The sequence below is a fragment of the Dromiciops gliroides genome, chromosome 1 (genome assembly GCF_019393635.1).
Source record: "Dromiciops gliroides isolate mDroGli1 chromosome 1, mDroGli1.pri, whole genome shotgun sequence".
NCBI lineage: Eukaryota > Metazoa > Chordata > Mammalia > Microbiotheria > Microbiotheriidae > Dromiciops > Dromiciops gliroides.
Genome location: NC_057861.1, coordinates 575,570,983 through 575,583,433, shown reverse-complemented (window position 1 = coordinate 575,583,433; position 12,451 = coordinate 575,570,983). Strand labels below are relative to the sequence as shown.

General features: G+C 41.7%; 1 protein-coding gene across 7 annotated transcripts in view; it reads right to left on the bottom strand.

Moving 5' to 3' along the window:
* The window catches only part of APBA1 (amyloid beta precursor protein binding family A member 1), a 284,105-nt gene that overhangs the window by 72,708 nt on the left and 198,946 nt on the right, over positions 1-12,451 (bottom strand). For all 7 annotated transcript variants that reach the window (XM_043976132.1, XM_043976130.1, XM_043976126.1 and 4 more), the window contains one exon: positions 8,942-10,203. In XM_043976132.1, the coding sequence (XP_043832067.1) occupies positions 8,942-10,132 (1,191 nt within the window). In that variant the 5' untranslated portion in view covers positions 10,133-10,203. The remainder of the gene's footprint in view (positions 1-8,941; positions 10,204-12,451) is intronic.

The window sequence follows — 12,451 nt, the reverse complement described above, 5'->3', positions numbered from 1 at the left end:
AGAAAATGAGGACTATATGTGAAACCACAAATTTGTTATATACATTTCTTTAGAATATATTAAAAATTTACTAAATTACAAGGTAGTGAGTGACAAAACCGTCCCATGCTTGTGTCCTTTTCTAAATTTTTTATTCATTCTTTAGGGCCCCACAAACCAAGATGGCATACAAAATCTACCATGAATAATAGCGAATAGTAAGCACTTATGTAGAACTAAAGGTTTGCAGAGCATTGAACAAATATCTCATGTGATCCTCACAATAACCCTGGGAGGTAAGAATTATTATCCCCATTTTACAGATGGGGAAACTGAGGCTGACAGAGGTTAAGTGACTTGCTAACTACACAGCTGATAAATGTCGGAGGTCAAATTTGAACTCAGGTCTTCCTGACTCCAGGTATAGCATTCTTTTCAAAGTGCCACCCAGATGCCTCTTAACTGTGGGAATACACTGTCCAATCTACCCTTTGGAACTTCTCTAAGAAGTGAAGAATCAGCCTGAGAACAATGCGCAGGAGAGTTACTCTAATCTATTGGCATAGGTCAGCTTGTTTTACATGTCACATCAAATCAACTCTTTGCCCAGAACCATGAAGGCAGTCAGAGATCCAAGATACAGATATTGTGTCTGCCTCAAATAAGCTTGTCATATAACTGGGGAGATGACACAAATACCCACTGGATGGTGAGGTAATGCTACAGAGTAGTATAAAAGTAGGTTGTAATTAGGTTAGGATACAATAGGAGATAAGACCAGGGTGAGTCAGTCCATCAATGGTCTGGAATCGTCCATATGGGAGAGTGGACTTGATCTTTTAATCAGGTCCAGATCAGGTTGACCTTCACTGCAATTAAACTGGGGAGATTCATCCCTAAGATGATGAGTGACTAAGACAAGGGCAGTTCTGACTGACTAAACTCATTCCATCTTCTAGGCTCTGTAGAATGGCCTTAGCAACCTTCCAAAAGTGGCACAGTTAAGATTTGGATGCCTGTTTTCTGATACATTGAGGGGCTTGGAGAATGTGGCTCCAAAAACTGGTACAATGTTCAAATTCCAGCATTGGCAATCAATGCTAATGTGACCTCAATCTCGATGTTGTCCTCTTCGGTAAAATTAAGGTGTGGGACTAGATGACCTCTGAGGCTTCCTTTATAGTTCTAAAGCTATGAAACTATCATAGAATTTGAGTTAGAATGCAGCTCCGCAGCCATCTAGCCCAATCTATACTCCTCCAGGCTAAACATCTCTAGTTTCATTTAATCCTCCATTTAAGGAGGGTGCCCAGGCCAGCCATCTCTTCATTTCTCACTAGGCTGAAAGCTAGACTTTTCCATTTCCAAATACTACACACTCCTCCCCTTTCAGTTTCCTGTTAAGTGCATCTTCGGGCAAAGCCTTTCTTTTGCATTGTACTTGTATATTTAAGATACTGTATTTGTGCCCTTCTGCATTCTGTACCATGCTGATACACAGTAAGTGCTTAATAAATGCTTGCTGACTAGCAGTTCTTCCCGCCAATCCTAACATGACATGGACTTTACCATCCTGGCTAACCTCCTCTGAATGATGTCCAGCTTCTCTATCTCCTTAAACTGTGATACCCAGAACTGAACAAAATTCCTTGGATGAGGTATAATATAGGACCAAGTATAAGGGGCCTAGCTTCTCCTTGGAAAAGTTTCCAGGATGGGGACATATGTCCCCAGGCAGGGACAGAGTTAGAAGGGAAATGGCAGAGGTGAATGACCTTTCTGCTAATAAAAGCTGGCCCACAAAATGTGAATTCAAATCCCTTTCTGATTTTTCCTTAGACTCAGCACTCAGCACCCATAGTATGTGGGTTAATGAAACCCATATAAACTCTTTTTGCCTCCTGGACATTTTAAATCCATTTACCTTAAATAATAAAGAATTAGTATTAACAATGGAAGGTGTAATTTCTCTAAATATTTCTGGGATATTTTTTCTGTTCCCAAACTTAATAAAGGAAAATATCAGGTATTTGAATGATAGCCCCATGTACTACCATTTCTTTTTCTTTTCTTTTTTTAGTGAGTCAATTGGGGTTAAGTGACTTGCCCAGGGTCACACAGCTACTAAGTGTTAAGTGTCTGAGGCTGGATTTGAACTCAGGTCCTCCTGACTCCAGGGCCAGTACTCTATCTACTGAACCACCTAGCTGCCCCCATGTACTCCCATTTCTAACCAAAAGTGATGTTTCTCTGGCCAAATTGCCTTTTTCTTTTCCCTGTCACTTGTCACAATATTTCCAGACATCAATCATGTATACTTGGTAAGGCAATACATGAAAAGATGTGAAAATTTTCTCTTGGGAGGAGAGTCAAAAAAGGGGTAATATCTGAAGCCAGAGGGTTAAAAAAATTAAATCGATCCTTCCCATTACTTTTTTTCCCTGTCCATGGTGTACAATGTAATTAGAGAATGTGCCCTTTGCTGAATGGATCATCAGACATGTTTTGCTCCTGTGAATTGAGGATGGATGGGCTGATGTTAGTCAGGAAATTTCTGACAGAGCCATTGGGAGATAGGTAAATATACCTCAAGCTTGACTGATGGTTTGAAATTTTAAAGGTGAGATAAAATGGTTAAAGTTATTTTCTAAATATGGGCTGATAAATCAAAAGCAAAGGGCATTCCTTCATTTGCTCTCTCCATTGGGAGAATTAACTATTTACTCTCCAACACAAAATTTCAAAATTTCTTCTCATGTTGATATCAGTAAGCACTCAATAACATCCCTAACAACAAGATGACAGTATTTCAGTGAGAATCACCAAGTTATTTTTTCATGGGTTAACTGATTTGCTTAAAGATGCCACAAGCATTGTAGCTAACTGTTCCAAAATGCCATGATGTCAGCGTCAGATTGCATTTTGGTTCAAGAAAGGCTTTGTGATATTTATTTTTCAAATCAAAGGAAGGCCTAAATAACTATGTGACCCTAGGGGTAGGAACTGGACCTATGATTTCAACTGGTATAGAGGACTCCTAAGTAAGGATACTCCCTCTACATCCCTAAGGGCAGAGGATGCCAATACAAGAGAATACATATTGAGGGGTTAAGTTGGAAAAAGGGCAAGAGAGTGGGGTCTTGGAAATGGCCAGGAAGTGGCTTGGTGGGTTTAGGGCTGGGCAAGATAAGGTAAATCTTAAGCAGAATGACAGCTTTTCTGAAATTTACAAGTCTTAGAATTGCCTAGGATATTGTGAGGGCCACAAAGACAGTATGCATTAGAAGCAGATCTTTGATCCAGGTCTTCCTGGCATCAAGGCTAGCTTATCCACTATACTATGCACCTGAACCCCCCCCCAATTAAAAAAAGCATTTCTTCCACAATATCTCTGGAACCCATGCCCTTCTTCCCACCCACAAATAAGCCCTCCTCCAAGCTCTCATCACTTCTTACCTGAACTATTGTAACAGTCCCTTACTTGGTCTCCCTGCCTCAAGTCTCTCCCTTTTCTAATCCATCCTTCCACAAAGCAACCAAAGAAACTTTCTTAAGTACAGGTTTGACCATGTCTAATGAACTCCAGGGGCTTCCTATTATACCTAGAATCAAATATACACTTCCCTGTTTGGCATTTAAAGCCATCTGCCTATTTTTCTATACTTATTATATGTTACATCCCTTTGTGTGCTCTTTGTTCCAGTCATACTTGCTGGCCCTGACTCCAATTTTGGTCATGTCTTTATACTGGCCATCCATCCTTTCTTCTTTTCCCCACCATGCACTCCCTCTTGACCTCAAATATTCTTCCAAGTTTAGTTCAAACACCTGAACTGCCTTGGCTGCTAGTGCCTTTTGCAGAAAATGACCTTGTATTGATTTTGTAAGCATTTATTTATAAGTATGTTCTTTCCTATAGAATGTGAGTTCCTTGAGGGCTGGGACTGTTTCATTCTTATCTTTGTATTCTTAGCACATACCATAGTGCACATGTTAGGAGCTTACTAAGTGCTTCTTGACTGACTGACAGACCAATTCAGTGCCCCCTAAATAAACTCTTCTCTATCCCTCACAGTTCTCAAATCTTTCAAGTTTTATGAAGGATCTGATCCCACTTACTAACCAAAGCGCAGTGGATAAAGCACTGGCCTTGGATTCAGAAGGACCTGAGTTCAAATCTGGCCTCAGACACTTGACCATTACTAGCTGACCCTGGGCAAGTCACTTAACACTCATTACCCCACAAAAACAAACAAACAAAAACAACAGCTGACATAGATACGATGCTAATTTAGGATGGTCAAGGGCTTACATGTTAACGAATGGGAAAACTGGGGCATAGAGAAGTTAAGGGGTGATTTGAGCCCAGATCTCACTAACTTCAAGCTGCACTGGAACCAATATGCTATACTCCCCAAACTCAATCCATTTGCTCAGTTTTTAGAACCAGGTCTACTTCCAATGAGTTTCTTCAATTCATAGAATACAAAAACACTTTAGAACTCTCATCTTACCATAAAACTCTGGACTCTGGTTGGTGAGTTTTACTTTCTTTTGCCTCGTCTCAGCCACACCAACCCATTTCCCAGCCTCCTCCATGCTATGCTGCCCACTCCCCCCCCCCACTGAATTTGCAAATATGCATTGTCATGTATTTGCATCCTCATCCATTAGCACCATACCTAGCACACAGTAAATAAACACTTTACAAATCCTTTCTTCATTCATGAGTTAGCTCATCATTTAAATAACAAGAGTAATATAAATAATAATGGCTCTATGTTTGGTATGGAAAGCAAATCTACAAAAAAGAAAGCAGTGTAGAGAGTCAGAGTTAGGAGATCTGTTCAAGTACCTGAGGATCTCTGTAGCTCAGGTTTGAAACCTATAAAATAGGGATAATAGTAGTTTACCTTCTATCTCATGGTTATTTCGTGTAAGGAGAGTATTTATAAATCTTAAAACACTATGAAAATGTGAACTAGTATTTTCATCATCATCGTTTCTATAGAAAAATTCTTTCAAATGATCATCCTTTCCAAGCTGTAAAAGAATTTAAAATGGCACCCAGAAGAGGACCAAACACCCTAATCAGCACTGTGGGGGAGCTACTGCCAATTTCTCTTACTATGTTATGGCTCTACATCAACCCAGAATCCTTTTGTTGAGTGAATAGGGTTGTGTTCCTGGCAATGTTTCAAATGTGGCCATTCAGTTTGTCAACAAGGCAATTCTGGATACTTCTTAAAAATCTTCTTTCTTTCATGTTCAAGAAAAGAAAGAGGAAAGATTGATTTTAAATTGGGCAGACTTGAAGAAAAAGTGACACCACCCCACAAAGATCTGCTTAAAGCAAAAATTTTGGTGAATATATATTTTTTAGCTTTTTGGGAATGATTACTTTCATTCAGAATAGCAAGGCATAGCATTCAAACCACAGCAGGAACTCTGTAAATCTTCGATGAGAATGAATGTAGTGTGATATAGGAACAAGAACACTGTCTTTGAGGGACTTGGGTTAGAATTTTGTCACTGTTCAGTCATTTCAGTCATTTCCAACTCTTCATGACCCCATTTGGGATTTTCTTAGCAAAGATTCTGGTCTGATTTGCCATTTCCTTCTCATTTGCTCATTTTATAGATGAGGAAACTGCCCAAATTTGAGTGCCCTCCCTCCTGTCTCTCCCTGAATTTTCCACCTCTAAGTCTCAGAATACTAATTGAATCAACACCACCACATTCAGAGAAAGGATATATCAAAACTCACTATCCTGGTGACTTTCCATATTAAAATATCTTTCACAGGCCACCACACACCTATATGTGAGGTCTTCCCCAATTAGAATATAAGGCCTTTGAGGGTAGGTACTTGTCTTGATTTTTGTATTTGTATCTCTAGGGCTTTGAATAATTACTGTTACATAATAAGCACTTAGAAATGTCGTTTCATTCATTTCGTCAGTTCCTGGTCTCAAGCTACATTTCTTTTTTCTTTTTCATTTTCTTTTTTTTGGGGGGGGGGCAATGAGGAGTAAATGACTTCCTCAGGGTCACAGAGCTAGTAAGTGTCAAGTGTCTGAGGTCGGATTTGAACTCAGGTTCTCCTGAATCCAGGGTGATTGCTTTATCGACTGTGCCACCCCCTCAAGCTATTTCTAAGCCAGCAAGTACCCTACGAATCCACTCTCTCTTTTGAAAGGAACTTCATGCCAAAGCATAGAGGAAGGGTTTTTAACCTGGGGGCTGTGAACACATACATATACACATTTCTGTATAAATACTTTAAATAACTATTTTAATATAATTGCTTTCCTTTGAAATCCTTTATATTTTATATTTTGCATTTAAAAACATAATTCTGAGAAGGGGTCCTTAGGCTTCACTATACCGTCAAAGACCTTCCATGTCTCAGGAAAAGGTTTAAGAACCCCTACATTAAAGAGGTTATTAGGTTAATAGAAAGTGCTCTTGTCTAGGGATTTTATTTTTCTTTCTCAACTGGGGAGTGGTGGGCAGAGGGGAGAGGGAGAGAAAGGAGATTTTTGTTGACTGAAAAAAAAAATCTATTACAATTGTGTCCTTGTCTGGAAGTTAGTTTAACCTCTCTGACCCAAAGTTTCCTCATCTGTAAAATGAAAGGATTAAACTAGATGATCTCTAAGGTCTCTCTCAACTTTAAAATTCTCTGAATTCATTCTTTTAAGTTTTTTTTAAAAATTCAATTTTATTTTCAAGTTTAGAATCTCTCTTTCCCACCCCCAACCTCTACTGAGAAAACAAGAAAAAAAAATCTTATATGAGGGGCAGCTAGGTGGCGCAGTGGATTCAGGAGGACCTGAGTTCAAGTTTGGCCTCAGACACTTGACACTTACTAGCTGTGTGACACTGGGCAAGTCACTTAACCCTCACTGCCCTGCAAAACAAAACAACAACAACAAAATCTGTTATAAACATGTAGTAAAGCAAGACAAATCCCCTAATTGGACTCATCCAAAAATAAAAAGTCTTAATTTGCCTTCTGAGTCCAACATCTATCTGTAGCACATATTATTATTGAATCCTCTGGAACATATTATTATTGAGTCCTCTGGTCACTGTTGACCACTTTTGTGGTTGGTCACTGGATCAGAGATGCTAAGTCTTTTAAGGCTGTTTGTCTTTATAATATTGGTGTCTGAATCCATTCTTCATAAAAGCAAACCATAATACATAACTTAATATGTGTGCTTGTGCTGGTCACTATATGTATAACAGTTTAGGCTGGTACATTCTAGAAATTCTAAAAACAGAGAAGCACAAGAATCCAAAGGGTACAAGCTAATGTTCTTCCTTTCTGATGGTTTTTCCAAGTTTCAGAGAAGGTATGAGAACTGACTTTTTCAGATAAGCTGGGTTTCTCTTTTGGAGAATGCTTCATTCCTAACCTCCTCTTTACCACCCCCCCAAAAAAGGAGATAAAGTAGTAGTAGTATCCTATATTAGTGTTCCTAATTCACCTACCAAGTCTTTGCAATAATAATTCAGGGCCTTGCTTACAGTAGAAGAATACCTGAGGCACTCCAGAATGTAAAAAATGGCACCATGCATTTTTGATTGTGCTGCACCCTACTTTGTGCAGTTCCTTCTTAGGCACACTGTATGTACAAGTAAATACTATTTATCTTATCTGGCCACTCAAGCATGAGAAGTTTAACGTGCAAATAGTAGTTTGACTGTTTCTTAAAGAGGGGTAAATGGTGCCCGTTTGGCTTAAGTAACTCTTAATAAATAAAAACTATTGCAAATTTCCAACTGGTTTTCAATAATGGCCTTTCTTACCAGAAGATAGTCACTAGGAAACATATTCTGTTGCAGTCACAAGATGTGGCTATAAATGAAATTGAATTTAATTTAACTGCTCTTTTACTTCAAGATGCAATTTTAAATTAAAATGCTTTAAAAAAAAAAGTCGAGCTCCAAAGAAAATAGGAAAGTGAATAGCCACAAACAGAACCTTTACCACTAGCTGTAATGGGCAAAGGTGAGTCCTTCTAAATCATTCTGAACAGACTGGAACAACCAATTTGCTTGTGCTATTAAATATTTTGGTATTCCTGAAATGGAAAATAAAATGTTGACAAGGGCAGGGATTACTTTCAACAAACTGACACAATGAGTGAAAAAGTTATCCATGGTGAAGCAACTTGTCATTAACTGTTAAATGAGACAGTTAAAGAGGTTTGGGGTGGGCAAAGTACTGAAAGCATCTCAATCAGATAAGCACACTTTAAAAGGTCTCTTTTGGCGTCTCAGGAGGGCACTCACTGAGTTCCCCTCCCTCCAATGACACTCAAAGTTAATGACAGTAATTACCTTATTAGTCCAAGTACAACTCCCCAACTATTAGGTTTTCTTCAAAGTGAATATATGCACAGACTTTAAAGAGGTTGGAGGATGGGGAAAGAGAAAGGAATCTCACCAAAGGACAAAAAGCAACATATTCTAGGATGCCAGAAAGATTGCTTAAGCCAGAGAAAGCTAATGATCATCAATTTAAGCGTGAATTAGAATAAGGCAACTGGAGAGGTTGGGAATTTTGGTCTTGGCCCCTCCCTCCCTCCAATGACACTCAAGGTTAATGACAGTAATTACCTGATTGATCCAATTACAACTTCCCCACAACTGGGTTTTCTTCAAATTGAATTGATGCACTGGCTTAAAGGAGTTGGGGGGAGAGGAAAGAGGAGGAATCTCACAGAAGGACCAAATGCAACACATTTTGGGGATCCTAGCAAGATTACTTAACCTCCAGAAGGGGTCAGGATCACTAACTTAAGCATAAATTGGAAAGATGTGGCCTAAGAAGATGGGTCATCTTGGTCCAGACCTCTCCCTCCCTCTCTTCCCCAAGTGCTGGACAGATCCCTCCTTGCCCTCCCAGCAACACAGATAAGGAAGGCAGCCCACAGCTGCACATACTCACATCTCCGTCTGCCGGTCTCTGGTCATCACAGTCCCTGGTCGGGCTGATATCCTGCCGCATGACCCAAATGGGCTCTTTTGGCTCATCTGGCGTATAAGGCGAACGGATGGTTCTGGTTTTCACCTCCTCGATGGCCTCCTTAATGTCCTTGATGGCCAGGGAGATAGCATCCCTCTTCTCCTTGCTGTAGCGCTGCTGCCCCGCCTCGCCTGCATGGACTGGGGGCCGGGGTCCCACGGGGGCGGGCTGCCCAGGGCTCCCCTTCTCGCCGGGGTCGCCGCAACCACCGTCGGGGCTGGGCGCCCTGTCCAAGTTCTGCTCAGCCTCGGGCATGTCTTCGGCGGCTTTGTCGAGGCTCTGGGAGCTCATGCTCTGTTTGACCTCGGCCACGATCTGGTCGATGTCCTCTTCCTGCTCGTAGCTGTCCATGCGCGGGTAGGGGGCGAATTCCGCCTCCTTCTCTGGGCTGTCAGACTCGCCGTCGGAGCGCTCGTCATAGTGGTGCAGGCGCGCCCCGAGCGCCTCCTTGCGATAGTTGTCCGCCTCCTCGCGCTCCTGCTCGTACAGCCGCAGGCCGTCGCGCCCCTCGAGCTCCGCCGTGTCTCCGATCTCCTCGTACACGTGCTCCTGCAGCCCGCCGTAGTCCGCGTAGGGCTCGGCGTAGGGCTCGTCCTCACTGCGGTGGAAGAGCCGGTGTGTGTAGACGTATCCCGAATAGGCGGCGTTCATGGCCTCCTCGTGCTCCAGCGAGTGGAAGTGCAGATGGTTGGGTAGGCTCCGGCGGTGAGCGGCCTCCGCGTGCTCTGCCTCGGCGTTCTCCGTGTACTCCTCGGCCTCGGGCCGGTACTGCACGGCGTAGGCGCTCTCGTCCTCGTTCTCCTGGCCCCGCTCCGGGTCGTAGCCGTCCTCAACCGATGCGGCGATCACGTCCCCCTCGGCCGTGTCCGTGTGGTTGTGGAAGCCGCTCTCCGTGCTGGCTGAACGGGCCAGGGAGCCCCCTCGGTCCTCTTCCTCCGGCCCCTGGCCGGGCTGGGGACCGCGAGGGTAGGGGGCTGCATGCTGCGGCCGCTGCTCCTCCTCCACCCCGGGGTGCTCCAGGTCGGCCTCCACGGATTCGTTCACTTCTCCCGATTCTCCACTTCCTGGCTCCTCAATCACCTCGACACCGGGCGGGCCTTCCACGTGGCTCATGGTGGGGAGGAGGGAGAGCTCGGGAAGAGGATGACTGCCCGCTTACTCCGCTCTCATCTTCCTCGCTGTGTCTGGAAAGGAGGAGGGGAGAGAAAAACTGTGTATGAAATCGAAGTTAGGAGCCAAGCACCAACAGGACCACAGAACAACAACAGAAACAACTAGGTATCTTGGGTAAAAGATGGGGGTGGGGCATGTATTTGCTAACTGTATTTACCCCAGTGCCTAGTACATACAGTGCCATGCACACTATAAATGCGGAAATGAATTGTTGGTATGTTCTATTAACCGGGTCCCAGTAAGGGGTTGACTTTTAAAAATTTTGGGTTTTTATTGTGCAGTTTCTTCCTTTACCTGGGGCTCAGTTGATTGCTCAAAACTGGTTATTATATCTAAATAAGTGCTTGAAAAAAACATCCAACCCCTTTGCCACTCTATCTTCCTACCTGAGATTTTTCTGAAGTTAAGAATTTCTTATGACCTATTGCTCACTCTAGAGCAAGTGAAGATATCACCCCTTCCCATGAGAGGAAAAACACCAAGACAAGGAAAGAAAAGGTGAGAGAGAGATGAATTCCTTTTTTTCTTTTTTTCTTTTTGGCCGTGCAACGAGGGTTAAGTGGCTTGTCCAAGGTCACACAGCTAATAAGTGTGTGAGGTCAAATTTGAACTCAGGTCGTCCTGAATCCAGGGTCAGTGCTCTATCCACTGCGCCACCTAGCTGCCCCAAGAGGTGAATTCCTTAATAAAAGCTGCTCTATAAGACCAGCACCTTATATGTATTCCATTGTTTCTAACCTTTAAACTCATATTTTGAAAGAGGTTGGGTACTGGGCATTGTTCAGGGTACAAGGTCAGTGTGGTGTGATTAAAAACAAACAAATCACTGGATTTCAGTCTTAAAACTTGGTTTCAGAGTACCTAGATTTGAGTCTCAGTTGCACAGATAATTAGCAGTATGACTGGGCTAGTAGTAGTAAGTACTGGTATTTACATAACACTTTTCCGGTATTATGGCGTAGTGGATATTTACTCTGGAGTCAGAGAACCTAGCTTCAAATCCTTCTTCGACTTGTTACTGGGATAAGTTAAACTGCTTCTGACCTGTATTACTTGGATTAGTTAATCTCCAGTGACTTTCCCAGATCACATAGGTACCAAGTTGCACAACTGGGATTCAAACCAAGTGACTCCAAAACCATCCCTTGTTGCTATGCCTGGGATTGTACCAACGTCAGACATAGTACATTTATTTTTCCAAGTTCCTTCGTTGACACAGGAATAAAAACCACTGCTAGTTTAATCCATTTATCTAGTACTTCTTAAGTTTAACGATAGCCTTTAAGAACAATAATCAGTTGGCTTAAGACACAGTGTTGAAGTTTTTTACATTTGGTCAGGTGATATAAATTCCCGTTAGATAAAACCCTTGATGCTCTGAGATACTGAAGATTTTAATGAAGGTGACATTCAAGGAGGGAATCTAGTAAACCTTATCATGAAGTAGGGTTGGAAAACTTAAAGTCTCAGTTTCCTGGAAGTAGAGTTTACTCCCACAAGAGGTCTAAAGACAGTTATTGATAATTGATCTGGAAAAAATGCCTTATTCCCAAGAGGTGCATATTTCACTTTTAAAAGGAAATATACTTGCTTCATTTCATCATATACTCAACTTCTGTTTAAGATTCTGGTCATTAAAAAAAAAAAAACCTGTACAATTTCTACAGAACAGATTCATTTGAAAAATATAATGCATTGAAAATGGTACTACTATTTTTCCCAGGTTACTCACATAAGAAAAAAAGATCGATAGCTTAAATGGCCCACTTGAAGCACAATTCCTCCTTACTAAAGTACAAATCTCTCCAATTTAAACCGAGATCCCAAACCATTTAAAAATGATTCCTTCAGTAGTAAAAATGTAACCTTGAAATATTTATGAGTGAATTGCTGACATTAAAAATAGAAAAAAGTGTAAAAGTTGTACATTCCTGAAATTAAAACTAAGAATTGAGCATTTAAAAACAGCTCCTTGAAGAGCAAGAATGTAACCCTGAAATATTTATCAGGGGATTGATGTCATTAAAAATAAACATTCTATGAAGAAACTGGCTTTAAAACAACTATCAACAAGTTCTTGACCTGGCTCTTCCTGATCTAGCTGTGTGACACTGAACCCATATCTTTCTGGGTCTCAGTTCCCTTAGCTGTAAAATGAGGACGGTGAAAACCAGATGCTCTTCAACATCCTTTCTAACTCCACATTGAATGATTCTATGAATTATCCTTGTCACTATGGCTGGGGCACCATGGTAACTG